Source organism: Hyaena hyaena, unplaced genomic scaffold (assembly GCF_003009895.1).
Source record: "Hyaena hyaena isolate Hyena2069 unplaced genomic scaffold, ASM300989v1 scaffold_31, whole genome shotgun sequence".
NCBI lineage: Eukaryota > Metazoa > Chordata > Mammalia > Carnivora > Hyaenidae > Hyaena > Hyaena hyaena.
In genome coordinates this window covers 863,158-883,060 of record NW_024080664.1, presented here as the reverse complement: position 1 = coordinate 883,060, position 19,903 = coordinate 863,158, and the positions used below count along the sequence as shown (strand labels likewise).

Genomic DNA, 19,903 nt, shown 5'->3' with positions numbered 1-19,903 from the left:
CTTCAGAGCGTGGCCGGAGCGTGGCCCGTGAGCGCCTCCCAGAAGCCCGTCAGCTAGAAACGTCCGCTCGCGGGTCCACTTGGTTCATGAAACCCAGAGAGGCAGAGCCCGAACGCCCCAATGTGGAGCGGCGCCTTGGCGTTCACACCGGCATCTCCCCAAACCCGTTCAGTAGCTCCCCTCGCTGCCTCCACACAGGGAACCCTCCTGCTGGCATCTGGTCCACGTGCCCTCTGGGCGCCTGCTTACTCCTCCTTAAGCCGGTTTGCTGTCCGCACTTGCCCTAAACAGCATCTGAGATGAGGACGTGCTCGTCTGCTCCGGCCGTTCGCCCCATGTGAGATGCCTGATTCGAGGTGCCTGAGCTGAAAGCACCTGCTCCGGGCCCGCAGAACCTCTCCGCCGCGGGGGACACGGCACGGCGGGTCTCATGGTCACGCCCCCATTCCTGTACCCTCAGAACCCCGTCCAAGCCCCAGGGACACCACCCTCCAGCTGCTGCCCTTGTGGCCACAGAAATGCCCACCATGGGGCTTCCAGATGGATCCATGGGCTCCAGGCAGGGCAGGGGCGGACAGGAGACGTCCCTGAATGAACATCAGGAGGACAAAGCCTGCAGGCTGGCAAAGCAACGTGTCTAGCGGACCCGAGAGTGCACGGCATAGAGCCGTGGAAGAAAACCGTCTGAGATCCGAGGTGACCGCCAGGAGGTGAGCTGTGTCCACCCTCAAAATGGGTGGGTTGAGGTCCTAACCCCCAGGGCCTCAGCACGCGACTTTCTTTGGAGATGGGGTCTCGGCAGGTGAAATCAGCTGAGGTGAGGTCGCACTGGAGTGAGGGGGCCTGAATCTAGGTTCTTCTATAGGAAGAGGCCACATGAAGATGACGCACAGAAGCCCGTGGGTCCCCAAGCCGCAGAGCGACAGACAGTCCCCACAGACCTCCAGGAAGGGCTCCCCTGCGGGCTTCAGAGGGAGCCTGACCACCTGCGGACGCCCTCAGACTCACGCCCCCCTCCCCCCAGGCCTGCCCAAGGACCGACTTCTGCTGTGTAAGCGGCCAGCATGGTGCCGCGTTACAGGAGCCCCAGCGCGCTAACCCAGCGACCGCACAGCGACCTGGAGTCATCACCCCGGCCTCCGCTTTCCTTTTCAGGTAAGGGGCTGGGGCACAGAAGGGCTAAGCGACTCGGCCAGAGTCTCACAGCAACAGGGGCTGTGGTTAGAAGTCAGGCGTCTGTCCAGGACGGCGGGGGGCGGGGGGGCTGCGCCCCTCTGCTCTGGCCCAGCCGAAGCCCCAAGGGCAGCCCTCGCCCGTCCCACTCACCCACGACGAGCTCCCGCACTTCCTTCCAGCGGATGTGGCTGCCCGTCTCGTGCAGGAGCGTCACGGCTATCCGTCTCTGGATACCCTGCAAGGCCCAGGAGAGAGGCCACGGTCAGGTGGTCTGGGGGCCACGCGGGGGGGCGGGGGGCACAAGGCAGGCAGGGCGCCCAGGAGAGAGGCCACGGTCAGGTGGCCTGGGGGCCACGTGGGGGGCGGGGGCACAAGGCAGGCAGGGCGCCCAGGAGAGAGGCCACGGTCAGGTGGCCTGGGGGCCACGCGGGGGGCGGGGGCACAAGGCAGGCAGGGCGCCCAGGAGAGAGGCCACGGTCAGGTGGCCTGGGGGCCACGTGGGGGGCGGGGGGCACAAGGCAGGCAGGGCGCCCAGGAGAGAGGCCACGGTCAGGTGGCCTGGGCGCCACGCGGGGGTCGGGGGCACAAGGCAGCCAGGGCACCTGGTGGAGCAGGAAGGTCCCCACGCACGGCATCCCGCCACGGTGGTCCACCACTGCGGGGATGTAACTGGAACAGACACACGTGTGAGGCGAGACCCGGCCACGCGGCCACGTGCCACCCCGGCAGCTAAAGGGCCACGACAGGAAAAGCAGCCCCCCCTTCTGGCGCAGGTAAGGCGGTCTGGTCCCCGGAGCCCGGAGCGCCACCGCGCGCCACCCCGACCCCGGTCCAGCCCCCCCCACCGCGGGCGCGGGGACTCACTCGCCGTTGGCCTCCAGCTCGCAGATCTCGAAGTAGACCAGCACGTCGTACTTGCAATGGCAGGGCCCCGCGCAGGGCCGCGAGAGCGCGCTGAGCTTGGTGGCGGGCACTGGGGGGGGACGTGACTCAGGGGCGCACTCAGGGCAGTGCGGACGGCAGCGCGGGCGCCCCCCTCCCCCAGGGCTGCACGCGGGAGGGCCCCGGCTACCTGGCTTGGACAGCGGCATGACCCTCGGGAAGTGGCGGCGGGAGGGCCTCAGGGGGCTGTGGAGAAAGAGGGGCCGCTGTGAGGTGGCTGAGGCGGGGTCTCTGGGACCCTCAAGCTGGGGAGGCAGCCAAGGGCAGGGGGCTGGCAGAAGGCGCTCAGGCACCGTCTGCTCCCAGGGCCTCCCGCAGCTGGGATGGGGGAGGAGGGCCCCTGGGGACCCCAGACCCTGCGTGGGCGGCCCCACGGGTCTGTGACAACGGGGCGAGAGCTCTGGTTCTCGGTCCGGGGGCTTCTGGGACAGACCCTCCCCTGCACTCCCAAGGACAGACGAGGCTCAGGGGGCCAAACGCCCTGGAGCCAGCACCTCCCGTGGCCCTTCTCTTCCTCCCCCACCCGGACGCCCCGCTCAGTGCCGGGTCCCACAGGACAGCTGAGGGGGGCGCAGGTGGCAAGAGGCTCTCATGACCCCAGAAGCCACGTGCACCCAGGTGGGAGGTGGGGACCACAGCAGGGACACCCTGGCCCACCCTCAGAGCCCCCCGGGAGGTCAGGTGGAATGAGGGAGACGGGAAGATGTTCCCTGGCTCAGTCTGGGGGCTGAGGACCCCAGGAGACGAGGACAGCCAGGCGGCGGGGCGGTGAGCAGGCAGCGGGAGCCGTCTCTCCCATGGGCCGCCCTGGCTGTCCTCCTGCCCGGCGCCCACTTCCCATGCCCCCAGGGGTCAGGCCCAGACAGCACACTCTTTAAGAAACTTGCTGGCGTCCCAAAGGGACGCCTCCGACTTGCTCTGGGTCCTGCTGACCTTGGGCACCCAGCCGCCCTGTCATCGGGGAAAGTGGGTACCTAGACTCACTTGGGCTCTGCAGCCGCCCGACCAGGCCCGTCTGGGGCAAGGTGGGCTTCGCTGGCGGGAGGTGGAGCGGGCCCGTGCCCTGGGGGGCAGCACAGGCTGGATCAGGTCTGGGGAGGGGCCCCCGCCCCCAGGACGGGGGCTGCTGACCTGAGCACGTCCTTGCACAGGGGTGGGAACGGATGCTGCTGGTAATGGCCGAAGACCTCAAACACGATGGGCTGACTCTTGATGTACTCGATGAAGGACTTGGTCACCTCCACTGCAATCTGGCGGGTGAGGAGGGCAGGCAGGACGCCGCGGCCACGCCACAGTCGGGGGTGGGGGGAGGGTTGCAGAGGTAAGTGCTCGGCCTCCGTGGAGAACCAGACCAGAGACCCCGCTGGGCCCGACCTCTGCCCACGACAGAGTGACGCTCCTCACCTGGTCCTTCCAGCCCCGCCTCCCCTCCTGTCACACACCCGAAGGCCAGACCCCCGAGAGTGCCCTTCCAGAGCAGGGCTGGCAAGGGGACAGAGGTCTGTGGCCTGGCCTGACTCTTCCTGGGCCCTCGCCCTGTCACTGCGAGTTATGGGCTGAACTGTGCCCCCTCCCCCAATTCCTATGTTGTAGCTTGAATGCCCAAGACCTATGTCTGGACGTAGGCTCTTCGGAGAAAGAATCCGAAGATAGAATGCGGGCATTAGGGTGGCCCCAATCCAACGTGACTGTCCTTGTGAAAAGGAGAGACAAGGACACAAAGACAGGCACAGAGGGGGGACCGTGTGGGGACACAGGGAGAACAGAGCGTCTTCTCTCTCTGCCACCAGAAACCACGAGCCCCCTGCCGCCTGAGTGTCAGCACGGGCTGGTCTGGGGGCCCTTCTGCGTGTGGGGCCTGTGACTGCTGGGGCCACACAACACACGCAGGCCTCACCGCTCAGGGTCAAATCCACGCTCCTCGGTGGGCCCTCAAGGCCTGGCCAGCGGGCGGCATCCTTATGGCCGAGTGGAGCACGTCTCTGCCCCGCAGCGGGCTGGCCAGCCCCATTCTCCTGCCTCGCGGAGCCACTCCACGGCAAAGTCCTGCTCCTCCCACACCCGGCGGGGACGAGCCCCCCGCAGCTTCCCGGGCCTCTCCAATGCCCTCTGTGCGCCCCGCCTCTCTCTCTTCTTGCCCGACACCTGGCCAGTGCCATGTGGGGCACCCCAGACTCATGTTCCTATCTGCCCCGAGGTTGCCCCACCCCCAGGCAGAAGCCCACCAAGGTCCCCACTGAGCAGCCTACAGCCCCTGCCTGGCACCCAAGGCCACGCCCTCACACGGGCACTGCCAGCTCACGACGGGGGCTCACAACAGGGACAGGTCGGCTCAGCTCTGGGGAGGCCTCGCAAAGCCAGAGCCCCGGGAGGGCAGTGGATGTGGGGGCTCTCAGGACGTACATTCTGGACGTGGTAGAAGCCGAGCGGGGGGCCCCTCCCCGTGTTCTTGAGGGGCTCCGTGGAGAAGGCCTCGTCGTGGCGATGGATGAAACTGCGAAGGAAGAGGAGACGCTAGGCTGGGCACAGGAGACTTTGGTTAGGGACCCGCAGACTGGCAGGGGACAGGGACCCACGGACCACTGGCAGGGGTCACCAGGGGTGCTCAGCGCCCGCCTTCTGTCCCATGGCCGGCAGGGGGCGCCGAGACTCACTTGAACTGGCAGAAGATGTCGGCATATTCGGCGGAGATGCTGGACGCCTGCAGGACGGTCACACGGAAGGTGAAGGTGCTGCCCAAGCGCAGGTGGTCCAGGGCGGTGTCCAGGGGCCCGTCCAGGGCGGCTTTCTCAGGGCTATCCAGGAGGAGGCCTTCCGGAGGCACGGCTGTTGGGGACCGAGGACAGGAGGAATGTGGCGGGACCCCAGAGGCCTGGAGTCCGGGGTCGGGGGGGGAGCCCGCGCGGTGTCCTCTGGTGGAAAGGTCTCACAGCCTCCCAGATCACAGTGGGTGGGGGCCGCGTCCCAGCACCCCAGGCCCCGGGCAGGAGGGGCACCTACCTGAGCAGGTGTTGTTGTTGACCTCGTCGGCAGAGGGCCCTGCCTCGGCACCCTGGCCCTGACCTTCCACGATGCGCAGCTCCTCCTGCGAGGTCCCGGAGCGGGACATCCCCACCACAGAGCAGGACTCGGACTGGAACTGAATGGGTGGGGGGCCAGAGTCAGCACTCAGGGTGCACCGCCCACCCCCTGCACAGCGGCCCCTGGTGTTGGTGCTGGGCTGCTGGGCTAACCCCTGCACGGCACCTTTTCGAAATGCTGGTCGTCAAAGGAGATTTTGGCGGTTCCTGACTGTCGGACGCCAGAGCCGTAATCGGGGGCCTCTTCATCAGCTGAAATGGGGAGGGAACAGGGCAGGCAGTCAGGGCCCAGTGGTGGCAGAGCCAGGCCGAGCTACCGGGGGGAAGACACGGGAGCCAGAACAGACCCCGACCCACACAGGGGGGGTCCCTGGTGCCGACCACCCCAGCTCCAGAACAAGGAGGGCACACCCCAGGCACACTAGTCACCCGCCTCGGCTGCCCCGGCGGGGTCACGCCCTCAGCACAGCACAGCCAGCTCTGACGGGACCACAACTGCATGGTCCAAAACCAACCTGTGAGCCCTGCCCTGAGTCCCGGCCACCCCCGCCCTCCTCCAGACTCGGCTGCTCCAGCAGAGCCATGCTGGGTGGCCCCCCCCATGAAGCCCCCCCGGTTTCCACTCCACCGTCATCCACCCGGACCCCAGGCAGCCCCTGCTCGGCTCCCCACACGCCCCCACTCCCCATCCTTCACGGTGTCCTGTACTTTCCCAACGGACACCCCCAGACCCGGCTTCTGTCAGCAGCCTCAGCCCCAACTCCAGCCACGCTGGCTAGACAACCCCCTGGGGGGCCTCCCAGACCCTCCAGGGGCTCTGGCTCCTCTTCTGGGCCCCCCTGGGGGCGGGGCACAAACCCTGCCATGCTCTCTACCCTGGCGGGGGACCTGGATGGCCCCTCCACTTGGTGCTGAGGGGCCCTGTGAGCTGACACTTGCAGGACGGGTGTGACTTCTGTGACCACTGGAGCTTTTTCAAGCCCCTCCTTCTCCATCGTAGCCACTAGACAGGGAATGTCAGGTGTGGCCCCAGCACACAGTGTCCACCTATAAAGCAGGCCACCCAGTGGGACTGGCTCCTTCAGGGCTCAGGCTGGTCACAAAGGGCCAAGAGCCCAGGGGCCAGAGTCCCACCCAGATGACGGGAACAGGGCCCCCTTGAGGAATGGCTGTGCCACTAGACGTTCCTAGAATCCCCATCCTCTGTCCCTCCCCCGTCCAGGGTCCCCGGGGGATCTGGACACCACGGTGACATAACTGGAAGTGCTGTAAGGAGCATCTGGAAATTACGGGCTGGTGAGAATCTGGCAAAAGAATCCTAGAGGTGCAACCAAAACCAGCTGACGTGGCTTCAAGTGGGGTGGGGTGACCAACCCCTTGGGGGGTGCCTGCGTTCAGGAGCAGCCCAGCCCTGCCTTGTCTGGGAGTAGCTCTGCGCTTCTGCATGTTTTCTGCAGGTGCCCAGGCTGCCGAGGCCGTGGGGGGGAGGGGGTGGGGAGGCCATGGGGGAGGGGCTGGGGGCCCGAGAGCAGAGAAGGGAGGAACAGCCTCTGTCAGAGCCCGAACACCAAGCCCTCTCTGGCCTGCAGCTTTCTGGTGGCTAAGCACGTGGATATCTGTGTTCTGGAATCATCTTTCAACACTCCTCTTGGGCAGGGAGCTTCAAATGGGATGCCATTTACAGGGAAGCAAACCCAGGCTCAAAGGCCTTCTGTGGCTCGCCCATCCCGGGACCCTGGCCAGGGGGAGGGCTCAGCCACAAGGGGCCGTCCGCTCGGCAGGCCCACAGTGGAGGGAGGGTGCACAGGCTCTGGGAGAAAAGCCAGCTGCAGGGGCCACGGGGCCCGGGCTGTGGTCTGCGCGCCTGTGCTGGGCTCAGAGACCGCAGGGGGCTACCGCTCTGCACCCGGCTGGGGTCTGGAGCCGGGCAGTCTCTGGGTCCACCTGGGGCTGAGTGATGGGAGGGAGGAGGCCCCCCCGCCACCCCCAAGCCAGAGTGGGTCCAGACAGCGCTGGGCTGGGCCTGCACAGTCTCCCAGGGCCCTGCCCGACCTGACCCAGCAGAGTCCGGAAGGCAGGGGCTTCTCCTGGAGCGCCCTGCTGGGGGCCGGCGGCCTGCATGCCGCCCGGGGGCCCGAGAAACAGGCGAGGCCGGTGGCACGCTGGCCACTGCATGGTACCCACAGGGCCCTCTGCCCAGGCCGCCCCCCACGCACCTGAAGTGGCCTGGACGGCCACACGGAGGAAGCCCTTCACCTCTCCCTTCTCGCTGACGACGGCCACACGGTGCACCAGGGGCACGGGGTACAGCAGGTTGCTCAGGTACACGAAGGCCCTGCGGGGGCAGAGGCCGGAAGTGAGGCCCTCGGCAGCGTGCGCGGGGAGTGGCGCTGGCGGCGGCACGGCCGGGCTCACGACACAACACCGCAAAGCAGAGCGAGGCGCCAGGCAGCCGGGGCAGCGGGCAGGCGGGACGGGCGGGGAGGGCTGGGGTGGGGGGGGGCTGTGGGCTGCAGAGGACACAGGAGGAGGAGGGCGTGCGCAGGCGGGCAGAGAGGAAGTGCGGAGCGGGGCTGGCACAGGGCAGAGCCCGCGGGGCCATACCCGCTGTCAGAGCTGAGGAGGGAGGTTTCAGCCTGCTTCAAGGAGGAGGAGGAACTGGGGACCCGGCCACGCTGAGCTGTGACCTCACACTGGCACTGACGCCTGGCACCCCTCTGCCTCCCGCCCCTTTCCCAGTGACCCCTGACCTCGGGGCCCCACAGACGGCTCCTGTGGCGGAACACAGCTCTCCATTCCTTCTGGGACCCTTCCGGGAAGGTGGCGGTCGGGAGTGCACAGTGTGAGCCGACGGAGCGCCACCCCCAGCCCACACGGCGCGGCCTGGCAAGCCTGTCAGCCACCCACAGGTGCCCCGAGCCCTTCCCATCCTGTGCTGCCCCGCTGTGCACCCAGCGAGTGGCAGGACAGGCCATCCAGGACCCACGTCACCCAGGGGTCCACGGAATTCCCCGAGGTGGCCAATGCGCAGAGGTGGCCCGGACCGCGCGGACAGAGGGGACCCTGGAAGATGTGTCCGCACAGCCAGCTGTACGAGCTGCAGTGGAGCACAATTCCTCCCCGGTCAGGGGCACCTGTCCCGAGGGGACGCCTGCCACAGGAAAGGCGGCCCACGTGGCTCATCTGGTGAGAGCCCGCAGCTCCACTCACACGCCTGGGCAGGACCTGCCCTGCCCTCCCGGCTCGGCTCGACTGCCATTTGGCCCAGCTCAGAGGGGCAGACTTCGAGCCCCAGGCTTCCAGGGGGGTCTTGGGGTGGTGGGGGGATCCGAGGGGAGGGGGAGAGCTTGGATGAGGAGGGGCAGGAGGTATTTGAGGGAGCAGGTGCAGAGGTGGGGCGAGGGAGTCTCAGGGCCTCAGCCGGGAAGAACACAGTGGGGACAGAAGCGAGAGCAACAGTGGAGGGGGAGGGTGAGGAAAGGTCACAGTCTGCAGGCCTCGTGGGTGTTGGCACCCAGATGCACGGCCCAGGGCCGAGCTGGGGGGAGGAGGGAGAACAGGAGGGGGAGGAAGAGGAAGAGGAGGAAGAAAGGTGTCACCCCATCCCGACCCCTCTGAGCTTGCTCAGAGATCAGACATCGCCCAGGCTGAGCTGCTTGGCCTCGCCCCACACCTGAGCTTCAGGAGGCCTCTGTGACCACAGGCACGGGCAAGGGTCATGCCCCAGGGGCCCGATTCCAGGCCCCAGAGCCCTTCCCGTGTGAGCTCCAGATCTCGTCCCCGCCCCCCGCCACTCCCGCGGGGCCTCTGCCTACAGAAGGCCAGGAAGATGAGTGGCGTCCTAGCGCGCCTCTCAATACGTCGCTCTACCTCCAACGCCTCTGCGGAGGACCAGTCACCCGGCTGCCAACCCCCTCGGCCCCCACAGCCGCCAGACGGGGCCTGGGGCTCTGACCAGACTCCCACACGCCCTCGGTGGCAGCCAAGCTCCTGTCCCACTGTCAGCCTCACCGCCCAGCTACCCCCTCGGCCCGGGTGCTCTCTGCTCCCCACACAAGTGAGGCCTGGTCTCATGTCTGTTCCCGGCCCCCACGTCATGTATCTCTTTGGCGCCATCTGTTCGTCCCAACCTGCAGTGGGGCTGTCTCTGCCAAGTGTCTGCTGCTCCCTGGTCACCCCCCAGGCCAAGACCGGCACCATCTGGGGGGGAAGGGCACACTGCCTTAAGGGGGCCTGGATGTCCCCCTGGGGCTGTCCCAGGGCAAAGGAAGCCCCTGATGGCTTCCTGGAGCCCCTGTCTTCCCCCGTGACACGCCCGCTCTGAGAATGCCCCAGGGCAGGGCTGTCCTGGGGAACTCCATGAAGAACAACTACTGATGGACAGTGCAGGCATGTCTGCCTGGCAAGGACAGGGGTGAAGGCTCTCCCCCCCGCCCCCCGCCCCAACCAAAACGAGACACAGAAGCTGTTGGCAAAAGCCAGCCGTGGCCCTGATCACAAAATGACCCTGGGGCTCACAGAAGCCCCTTGCGGCAGCAGTACTCGGCACCCGGCCGGTCGACGGGGTCTGGCCAAGGCTGGCCGGTGGGTCTCTCCCAGCACTCGCTTCGGGACAGGGACGGTGGTGGCCTGCCCTCCCTGGGCTCCTAGAATCCTGGCCCAGGGCCTTTGCTAGAGATTGGGGGTGGGTGACGGGGGGCGGCCATGAAAGAAGGAAAGCCTTGAGGTCCAGGAGGGGAAGGGAAGCAGAGGGAAGCCGGGACTCAGGCTGCGGGAACGAGCCCAGACCCTGCTCTGCGCCCTGGACCGGGCCCCCGCCTGGCCATCCCACCACGCTGGAGAGCGCTGAGGGGACCAAGCAGGACCGCCCCAAGCCACAGGTCCTCAAGTCAGCCCCCACCCCACCTCCCAGCGCAGGGCCCACTGCGGAAAGCCTGTGCTGGGAGGCACAAAGGCGGCTCCCAGGGCCCCCAGGCACGGGCTGCCCACCTCCATCCGTACTTCACAAGGAACCAACCGGAAGACCCTCAGAAGCGGAGGGGCACGTCCCACCGCTGGCCCTGTGAATGTCCACAGCCGGTGTAGCCTCCGCGAAGGAGAGCTTAAGGTCGTTCCCACCCAGCCCAGGCCACTTCGAAGCCCCGGGCCCAGGGCTGCCTTCCTAGAAGGCTCTGGGGGCCATTCCACAGGGGCTGGCCCTGGGCTCTGGGACCACCCGGAGCGCCGCTCACAGCACCCCAGAGGTGACCCTGCTCCCTTTCTGAGATCACAGGATCTGTGCCCACCCGCTTCCTGACTCTCCTCCCCTGTCCCTGACACAGGCCAGGCCAGAGGGAGACAGGCAGAGCGTGGGGCCTGGCCCAGGTCAGGAGGTGAGGCAGTGGCGGGCAGCCCTGTCCTGGCTCTGTAGGGGCCCCTAGACAAAGCCTATCGTGACTTTCTGCCACGGTGCCAATCTGTGGGTTCAGGGACCTGTAGCGCGGCACCGATTTGGGGTTCCCACAAACTGGTAGGGCGGGGCCTCTCGTGTCTCCAAGCCCAAAGTCACCCCACCAGTGGGTGGAAGCAATCCTGTGAGGCCGGGCCTCTGAGCTTACGAGGGGCCGGAGCTGAGACAGCACTGCGTCCACTCCTCACGCCCCGGCAAGGAGAGCGGAGCTGCCCTGACCCCCGACACCTCTGAGTCCAAGCGCCTGCGTCTTCCTCGCCTGAGAGCTGGGGCGATAGGGGGTCGGTACCCATCTCACAGATCAAAAACTGAGGCACAAAGACAGAAACGGAGGTGCCAGGGGTTGCGAGCTGCAGCTCCAGCTGGGGTTTAGACCCGCAGGCAGGCCCCTCGCCCTACTAAGTACCCGCCACTGTCCGGTGCTCACCGCCCTAGTGCAGCTAACTAGTCAAGTAGATCAATTCTCTCCTGGCCTTTTAGGATTTCCTGTCAGAAAAGAAAAAATATCCAACCGCTTATGGCATCAAAACCTGCCATTTCTGAGTTCAAACCATTAGACGAATCCAGCCCCGATGTGCTCCCCAGCGGCGGGGCTGCCCCAGGGTGGGGGCCTCGAGGCACCCCCTGGTTGGAGGTGGGGGATCACACAATGAAATCAACCCCTAGGGTCCACAGCCACCTCTCCTCCCCTTGTCTGAACTTTAAAACCCAGCGGTGGCTACAGCGCTTGCACACAGCCCCCAGGGCACCCGGTAGACACTCCCAGAAGACAAAAGAGCATGTGGTGAGAGCGAGGTCCTCGCTGCTCCCTGCCACCCCTATTCCCTGAGACCTAATCTTGACACGGTGACAGACACGTTCAGTCAGAAGGGACCCCTGGGGCCCAGCAGCCACCACCGAGAGGCGGCTGTAACCTGGAAGGTCTGCAAACCGGGGCTGGAAGACCCCACAGCCCAGGCGGAGCCCACCCCAGCCGTCAGAACCCAGGACGCGAATGGAGGAACGGGACCCTGGTACAGACGCCGGGCTCCGCTCCCCGGCCCCACACGTGCCGGGCCGGCCTGACATCAGCGTCGGCACCAGCACAGCCTCAGCGCCGCCGGCGGGCCCTGCCAACCACGGTGCGCCCGCTGCACAGAGGGGCTCACGGCCTCGCTGGGCCCCCAGCTGGGAGCTCAGGCACTGGCCACGCCGGCCCAGGTCACACAGTGTGACACACAGCAAGTCAGCGTTTTTCCCCCACAGAGCCTGGAACGCTCCTCTCGGGCAGTCCCTCCTCCCGCCGCCCCCGCCCCCCTTCCCTGGACCCTCCATCCCTGGCGGCCAGCCCCTCGCCCTCCTCTCTGCGGCTCCCTGCCCATCCCGCTATGTAAAGCGGTGCCCCAGGCAGGGAGGATTATTGGGGGCCGGGGGGGAACCAGAGCCCCCAAAGGCCACTTCTGCTGCCTGGGTCAGCCCATCCCACCTCCCTCCTTCACCCGGCACCCCAGACCACCGGAGGGAGAGGCCACTGGGGGCTAACCCTGGCCATTGGTGAGGGGCCCCCACACTGGGGGGGGGCCGTCCACAGGGGTGAGGGCACCTTGAAGCAGGCTGAAACCCGCCCGGAGAGAAGGAGGCGGCAGAGCAGCAGAGCCAGGGCTGAGTGCGGCGGGAGGGAGGAGGCAGGGCTAACCACAAGGTTGGTGAGGTGCAGAGACGCATGCTGGGGCCAAGAAAGCCTTTCCAAAGGGAGACAAGAATGGGTGCCCCAATTCTGCTTAAGCTTTGGAGAGAGAGAGCCAGCAGCTTCCAGAAGGATAAAAGGAAACCAAAGATGGGCTCCTTCCCAGGGCCTGGCCTGCACAGCTGCTGCGCGGGAGAAGCCAATTCTTGCCAAACCAAAAAGATGGGGGCATTTCCAGATGAGGCCCTACACAGACCGCCCGCCGTCGGGGGGCCGGCCTCTCCCTGATGACTTTGGTTTGGTTTGGTTGTTTTGTGACATCTCAGATCCACAGAAGGGGAAATGTTGGAAGGACCCAGCTCTTTCTGGCTGAGACTGCAGAGCCCACACCCCATTTTCCCCAGCGCCCTCGCTCCCCTGCGCCCTGAGCCCACGCCTACCTGACACTGGAGCCGCCCAGGGCTTCCTAGAGGCCTGCGGGGAGCTGGCCCCTGGGGCTACCGCCCACTCTCCCCGGGGCAGGAGGCCCAGACCCGGGCCATCTCAGAGGGAGAGAGCCCACGTGTTTGTCCGGGAGGCCAGCACGTCACACCCAGGCACAGCTCGTCAGAATCACCCCACGACATGCGCCCGTGGGAATCTGCTTCCTCCAGGAGAAGCTGGTGGGCTTTCCGTCCCGGGCTCCCAGCGTGAACCCGCATCTGGGGGCCGGCCTCAGCCTTCAGCTCCCAGGACCACTGCTCCAAGGTCAAGACCTGTGGAAACTCCCACTGGCCTAGCCCACGGAAGCCACCTCCAGCTCGGAAAAGGCTGCTGTTGAGACTATCTTACGCTTTTTCTACGTATAAAATCTAAATGCGGTTGTTCTGTGGGCTGAAGGCCTTCCTACGGCAGCTAGCTTTCTAGAGCTTTCCTTGGTCTCTTTTGCTTCCATTCCATCACAATAAAAAATGTGAATGGCGGCTGTATTTGTCCACTCTGCCTGCAGGGTCTGGGCTTCCCAGGGGCCTGTGCTCCACTCCTGACCTTGGCCTCCCTCTTCCATCCAGAAAAATGTAACGAGCCCGCTGCCAAGGGCATGGCCTCGAGGGCACAGGGCCACGGGTGCCGTCTCTCGCCGTGACAGCCAGGTCAGGAGGATCGAACTGTCCTCACCTTCTAGATGGAGAAAGGCTCAGGGAAAGGCGAGGCCCAGCGGGCCCCTCGCTTCAGAGGCAGACTCTCCCCTGCCCGGGTGCCTGCCCTGCCTTCCCGCCCGCCAGGCCGGCTGCCTCCTTCTCCTCAATGGCACGAGGAGGTGGAGGGAAGCGAAGCCGCCGCCGGTGGTAGGTGCGCAGACGCAGACCCCGCTTTCCCAGGTGTCCCCCAGGGGCCCCGCTCGGGGCCCCTCCCCCGGGTTCTAGGGCCCGTCTGTAGACGTGGCTCCGCCACACAGCGCCGGACGGCTGTGCTCCGGGAGCGCCGCCTCTTCTCACACCGGGGCCCGCTCTCCCTGCCGGGCACACTCCACGATGGCCAGGAGTCCTGTAGCTCCCTCACGCCCTCCGCTCGGGGGCCACGCCCTGGCGGCGGCCAATGGTGCCCGCAGCAGTGCTCCTGCGCAAAAGAGCTGCTTCCTTCCCAGCATGCCGTCCTCGACCTCACCAACCTTCCTACTAAACTGAACAGGGGGGGCCGGTCGTAAAACGGGTCCCGGCCGTCGCACAGCGCGTGCTCCGGAAAGACGTCGTCCTGCGGATCCTCCTCCTCCTCCTCCTCCTCCTCCTCCTCCTCCTCCTCCTCCTCCCCCACGCTCTGCTCCTCGGCAGGCTCGGTGGCGTCGGAGTCGGGGCTCGAGAAGGTGGGGGAGGGGGTGAGAGCAGCCATGCGCTCGCTCATGCATGTGTTGAGAAGAGGGTAGCTGTTGCAGCCAGAGATGACTGAACTGAGGTTAGTGCGACAAGACAGAGAGAAGTTAACACCAGCTACTCCAGGGACGCACAGGGCGGGGGTGGGGGCTTCTGTTCAAAACCAAAACCAAACACACAGACTGTCAGGAGTGCTGCTTTAAGAGACACAAGAACCAAAAGTGCATCCCATCCCCAGGCTTGTAAGAAACCACACGTGTGTTCAGGGGAAGGCTACAGAAGGTTCTGGAAAGTACCCACCGGCGCGATCCTCGCCAAGTGTGGTAAGGTCACGTGAGGACCAGGTGACTCAGCCTGACCAGGCCGCGCATTCACACGTATGGACACGTGCAGCCCGGCGGCCACAGCCCCGCACCAGGACCCTCCCCTCCTCGGTCCCCAAATTACAGGGCCCGCTGGTCTGTGGACAGGAGTGGCTGGGGCAGGGTGCCTCAGACCCAGGAAGGACAAGGTCAGGGGCCTCAAGGCGGGCAAGGGGCTCTCAGTGGCTCCCTCCTCGTGTCAGGGCCAGGGCCCAGCCAGGGGACTTGGCCTTGGGAGGAGGTCCGCTCCCTGCCCCCCCTTCTCTCTCTCTCTCTCTCTCTCTCTCTCTCTCAGCCCAGGGAGGGAAGGAGGCGCCCACCTGCCCACCAGCCGGAACCAGGGGAAGCGGTCGTAGAAGGGGTCTCCACCAGTCACCACGTTGTCACAGTCCTCGATGACGCTGGAGGGCACCTCTGCGGCCCGGTCGTACATCTCCCGCATCAGGGCCAGGCGCTGCCTGCAGGGACACAGACACGACCATGGGCCCGGGCAGAGCGGGCAGCACGCGCACCTCCTGCTGCCGGGGACGGCGGGCTGGGCCAGCTCCGGCCACAGCTCTGCGCCACCCGGGCTCAGCGCGGTTTGCTGACAGGCCCTGAGGGTCCTCGGAGTCTGTCGACCTTGAGCAAGAACACCTCCAGATGAGCTACACGCTCTCCAGGCTGGCACAGTGACAGCGAGGCCTGAGCAGGCAGCACGGGCTGGGAATTGGAGGGGAAACGGAGTGAGAACCCGGGCCAGAGCCGCGGTGGGGACGCCCAGGTGGGAGGGGGAGATCGTGTCACAAAGCCCTGGACGCTCCCGGGAACGGATGGCAAATCGGTGACTGGATACGGAACGGGACGTGTTTCAAAGATTATCGCCCCCGGGAAAACCGACCAGCGTCCTTGTTGGAAGAGAGGGAATGAAGGTGCTTCCCCGTCGGGCTCGGCGGTGATCCGTACAGGTTCGTCCCGGCCACAGCGCGGTGCGGGGGGGGGGGGGGGGGGGGGGGGGGGGCGCGGCCTGAGCGGGCACATCTGTTCGCGTGAATCTTACAAGAGCGCGCATGCTTGTGTGTGTGCCCGCACGTGCGTGTGAGCATGCGAGCGAGCCACACGGGAGAGGAAGGTGTGCAGACATCTGTGAGCGTGCGAGGCTGTGTGGGGCAGGTCGCGGCAGGACCGTGTGAGGGCTTTTACAGCTTTCCTTCTCCGTATTTTGGGTGTCGCGACACTTCTGGAGCCTGGCTGGCTGGGCCAGCTGGTTCCCGGGGACAGTGACAATTTGTGGGTGGGCCCACCTTTCACCAGAAAATGGAAAACCACTGCCACCCACTCGTGTCTGACTCACACTCCAGGCCAGCGTCCCCCTGCCCGAAATCACCCGAGAGCCAGGCTCCAGGCAGCCAGGGGCGGGCTCTGCATGCCGAAACCCAGCAGAGCAATTCAAACCGGCCAGTCCCAGAGCTGGCCCTGCCCCGCCCGGGTCACAAAGACCCCCACGGAGGCCGCGGGCCCGCTCACTCTGCCCGTCTCCCTCCTGATGGCCCGCGCTCCCTCCCGCCCCCCATGGCCCGGTACACGCAGGGCGCCTCGTTTCTAGCACACCGTGAGTAGTGTTAGTTAGACTCTCCTTCGACGGCACCGGCCTGCGTGTCACTCAGTCCCCTTTCTCAGTGAAGAGCCACCCCCTGGAAGGAGCTTGGGGGACCGCGCAGGCGCAGCCGGAGGAGGGACGCCGCTCGCAGGGACAGCCTCGCCCCCAGCCCGGCCCCCTCAGGCCCTCCGACCTTTTCCGTCTTCCCCTGGGGTGCCTACAGCCCCCCGGTGGAGAGGCTGGCTGCTGCCGAGCCCTTCTGAGGACGCGGCCTCTGCCCAGCGTGCTTGCTGGCCCCCGGCCGCCTTCCTGCGGCTGCCAGCCTCACCCGCCGCTCCTCCCGAAAGCGCGGTACACCTGACCACCGCGGCCGTAGGAGAACTGGGCTCTATGCCAACCCTTCCGCCTTGCGATTGGAAAAGCAATTCCAGCAGGAGAGACAGGCGCAGGGACACGGGAGCCCCGGGAGCCCGCGCCCACCCCGCCGCCCCGGCAGCCCGCCCGCCACACCTGAGCTTCTCCAGCGTCCAGTAGTGGGTGGCCCCGTTCTTCTGGTCCTGGACCTCCACAGCCACGATGGTGCGCGGGAAGGGGCGCGTCTCCCGGTCCCTGGCAGCCTCCGGGGGCAGCAAGTCTGGCGGCAGCGGGGAGTACAGCGTGTCCGTGAGGAGGACAAACTGGAACTGGACCTGCGGCAGCGGAAGACGGCCGCCCGTCAGCCCCTTGGCGGGGGGGGAGCCGGGCCCCACGTCCGGGCCGCACGCCCCCACACGGCTGACCAGAACCTTCTGCTCCCGGAGCGGGGCGGGTGTGCGTGCACCTCGGGCCGTCCCCGGGCCTCCCTCGCTCTGCCCACCCCTGTACGGGGCCCCAAGAGCAGGGCAGCGTGAGGGCGGAGGCTGGGCGGGCAGCGGGGCGGCGCCCACCTTCTTCTTGAGCTCCACGCTGATGGCGTTGGCCTCTTTGAGGAAGATGGCGTTGCCCCACAGCAGGTCCCGCAGAGACGTGAACTGGTACCACTTCCACTTCCGGAAGGCCCACAGCGCCAGCTCGCACTCCCTCTCCGTCCACTGGACTGTGGGGACAGGCACGTGCGGTCGTCATGGAAACGCCACTGTTCCCCACTCTGGCCTGGGGGGGGCATCTGTGCTGGGGCCCCCCACTTCCGCACTCACTGTCCCAGGCTCTCGGAGAGAAGGAAACCCACAGAAGGATCCGCCCGGGAGCAGCCAGAGGGGCTGATCAGAACCGGGGCACTCTGAGTCAGGTCAGCCCAGCAGGGGGCAGCATCGGGGGGGGGGGGCACGTGCCCGCAGGACAGGCAGGCGGGCACACTGGGACTGACCTTCCTACCCTGTCCCAGCTCACACACCTTTGCCCGCTGTGCCCGCAGGAGGAAGGGAGCAGGGACACCAGGTGGGGGCGGTCGGGTCTCCCAGGCTCAGGCCCTCTCACCCAGGCCGCTTGCCCCGAGGGAAGACGGTTCCAGGCAAGGGAGGCTGAGGTCACACCAGCACAAAGGTGCTGTCCAGCTGACCAGAGGGGCCAAGCCGGATGCCAACCCCGTGGCTGACTCCACCCCAGATGCTCTGCCCTGCCACCCTCGTGCCCCCCGCCGCGTGAGGTCAGCCCCTGGGGGGGGCACCCAAGATGATGTTAAGAAAGGGGGTCTTGAGGTGAGGAGCCATGACCCAGTCCTGGGGGAGAGCACCAGCTTCGTGCAGGCAGGACAGACACAGGGTGGACATCAGACACCCCTCCGGCACCGTGCTCCCCACCAGCTGGCCGCTCCCATCATACCCCACGAGTGTGAGCACATGCCTGTATGTGTACACACCTGCCTGAGCACACAGCTGCGCAGGCACACCCCTGTACACACACACACCTGTGCATGCACACGCCTTCGCGAGCACACACCTGTTACACGCACGCACCTATGTGAGCATACCCCTGTAATACACATACCTGCGCGTGCACACACCCCCTGCGCGTGCACACCACTCCTGCGCGTGCACACCACCCCTGCGCGTGCACACCACCCCTGCGCGTGCACACCCCTGTGCTCTCCTGCTGCAGCGCAGCCTCCCCCTGACCCTGCCTCTGTGGGCGCCTCCCGGGGACAAGGAGGCCTGGCTCCCTGAGGGATGGGCCGGGGACCCCAGGGCAAAGGTGCTGACCGGCCGACGTCCAAGGGGGGGGCTGGGGGTGCTCCTCAGACCAGAGACCCCAGCCCAGCCCAGCCCAGGCCCGGGCGCCGCCTCGGAGCTGCTCACCTTCGTCCCCCGGCTCCTCCTCCTCCTCGTTCGCCTCCGAGTAGTACCTGGAGTCCATCTGCTTCTGCAGGGCCTCCAGCTTGCTCTCGTAGTCCTGGCGGCGGGGGGGTGCGGAGCCACGTGGAGGCCAGGCCCCCCACCTCCCGCCCGGGCCCCCCACCCCCACCCCGGGCAGGGGTCTGGCAGGCGGGCCGCCCTCACCAGCCTCTGCTGCTCCAGCAGGTAGGTGGCCTCCTCCCGCTCCCGGCGGTACTGGTCCTCCAGCTCCTGGAGCCTGTGAGGGCGGGCGCGGGTGAGCGGGCGCCGCGGGGGCGGGGGCGCGGGGAGGCCACGGGGACCCCCGCCCCGGGCCTCACCTCTGCTCCATCTCCTGCTTCATGTCGATGCCCTGCTTCTCCAGCAGCTCGCGCTGCGCGAAGGCCCAGTCCACAGGCTCGGCGGGCGTCTCTGCGCAGGGCGTGCGCTCGCGCTCCTGCCGCGCCTGCTCGGGGTGGTTGAATCGGAACACGTGGCTCTTCCCCATGATGATGCGGTTTCCTGGGGGACGGAAGCACCGCCGGCAATTAGGGGAGTAGCCTGTGGCCTTGGCGTGGCCTCAAGGGGCGAGGGCCGGAAGATGGGAAAAGCGGAACACGGGCAGGGCCCCCAGGAACCACCCCGGGTCCCCGCTCCGGGCCAGCCAGGCACCAACCCCACAGCCAAGACCTCACTGTCGCCAGAACCCGCCCCCCCATACAGCAGCCAGTGCTGTCTGCACAACCATCCTGGGGCTTTCTCCAACGTGAGGTCCTGTGCACAGCCCACGCTCGCTCGCCCCCAGGCCAGCCCGGCCTCCTGCCCCGGTGCCCCAGCCCTGGCCACTCCTCCAGGCCTGCGGGCTGTGCGTGCACCCCTCCCGCCCCCCGCAGGGTGCTGCAGGGCAGGCTCACACGCCCTGCCCTTCCCCTTGGTCTCCCCACTCAATGGGAGCAGGGCAGGGGCCGGTCTGCACGTGCCCAGGCCCAGGGTCCACTGGTCTGCAGGACCCTCCGGGGCAGACATGGCCACCAGGGCAGCAGCACCCACCATCTGGGACAGTCCTGCCTACAAGGGCTCTTTGGACAGCCTAGTTTCCTTCCAACTTGAGGCCCACAGAGACGGCCCAGCTCCTCCCACACCAGCCCGTCTGCTGGGGAGTCCTCCCTAAGGCCTCCCTCAGCTCCTCCCCCGCCGTCCTGGCAAGCCACACTCAGTCACCCTCACTGTCCTCCCTGCCCTGGGGCCCAGGGCCCAGGGCCCAGGAAGGAGACGCCCAGCCAAGGCATGACCCCCAGGCCCGGTCCCGAGACACCAGGGGAGAAGGGGATGCCCGTCTCCAGGCCCCAGCCATACCTGACCGCAGGATGCTGGGCTCCGTGACTTTCTTGCCATTGACATATGTGTCTGCCCCCTCACAGGGTTCCAACGTCACCACGGCTACACGACGGCGAGGGGGAGGGTAGGGAGAAGGAAGGGAGTGAGGGGCTGTCACCCTGGACGGCAGTGCCCCC

At 66.9% G+C, this 19,903-nt stretch overlaps 1 protein-coding gene across 16 annotated transcripts in view; it reads right to left on the bottom strand.

Moving 5' to 3' along the window:
• The window catches only part of KIF1A (kinesin family member 1A), a 69,471-nt gene that overhangs the window by 21,332 nt on the left and 28,236 nt on the right, over positions 1-19,903 (bottom strand). For 10 of the 16 annotated variants that reach the window (XM_039228559.1, XM_039228560.1, XM_039228561.1 and 7 more), the window contains 17 exons: positions 19,746-19,829; positions 18,731-18,911; positions 18,576-18,648; positions 18,375-18,468; positions 17,028-17,176; positions 16,612-16,790; positions 14,843-14,980; positions 7,415-7,533; positions 5,365-5,450; positions 5,119-5,257; positions 4,773-4,944; positions 4,522-4,612; positions 3,250-3,368; positions 2,249-2,304; positions 2,041-2,149; positions 1,779-1,845; positions 1,327-1,411 (listed from right to left, as the gene is read on the bottom strand). In XM_039228559.1, the coding sequence (XP_039084490.1) occupies positions 1,327-1,411; positions 1,779-1,845; positions 2,041-2,149; positions 2,249-2,304; positions 3,250-3,368; positions 4,522-4,612; positions 4,773-4,944; positions 5,119-5,257; positions 5,365-5,450; positions 7,415-7,533; positions 14,843-14,980; positions 16,612-16,790; positions 17,028-17,176; positions 18,375-18,468; positions 18,576-18,648; positions 18,731-18,911; positions 19,746-19,829 (1,941 nt within the window). Of the gene's footprint in view, positions 1-1,326; positions 1,412-1,778; positions 1,846-2,040; positions 2,150-2,248; positions 2,305-3,249; positions 3,369-4,521; positions 4,613-4,772; positions 4,945-5,118; positions 5,258-5,364; positions 5,451-7,414; positions 7,534-13,961; positions 14,238-14,842; positions 14,981-16,611; positions 16,791-17,027; positions 17,177-18,374; positions 18,469-18,575; positions 18,649-18,730; positions 18,912-19,745; positions 19,830-19,903 lie in introns of all 16 variants that reach the window. The other 6 variants (XM_039228553.1, XM_039228554.1, XM_039228556.1 and 3 more) reach the window with 1 other exon arrangement.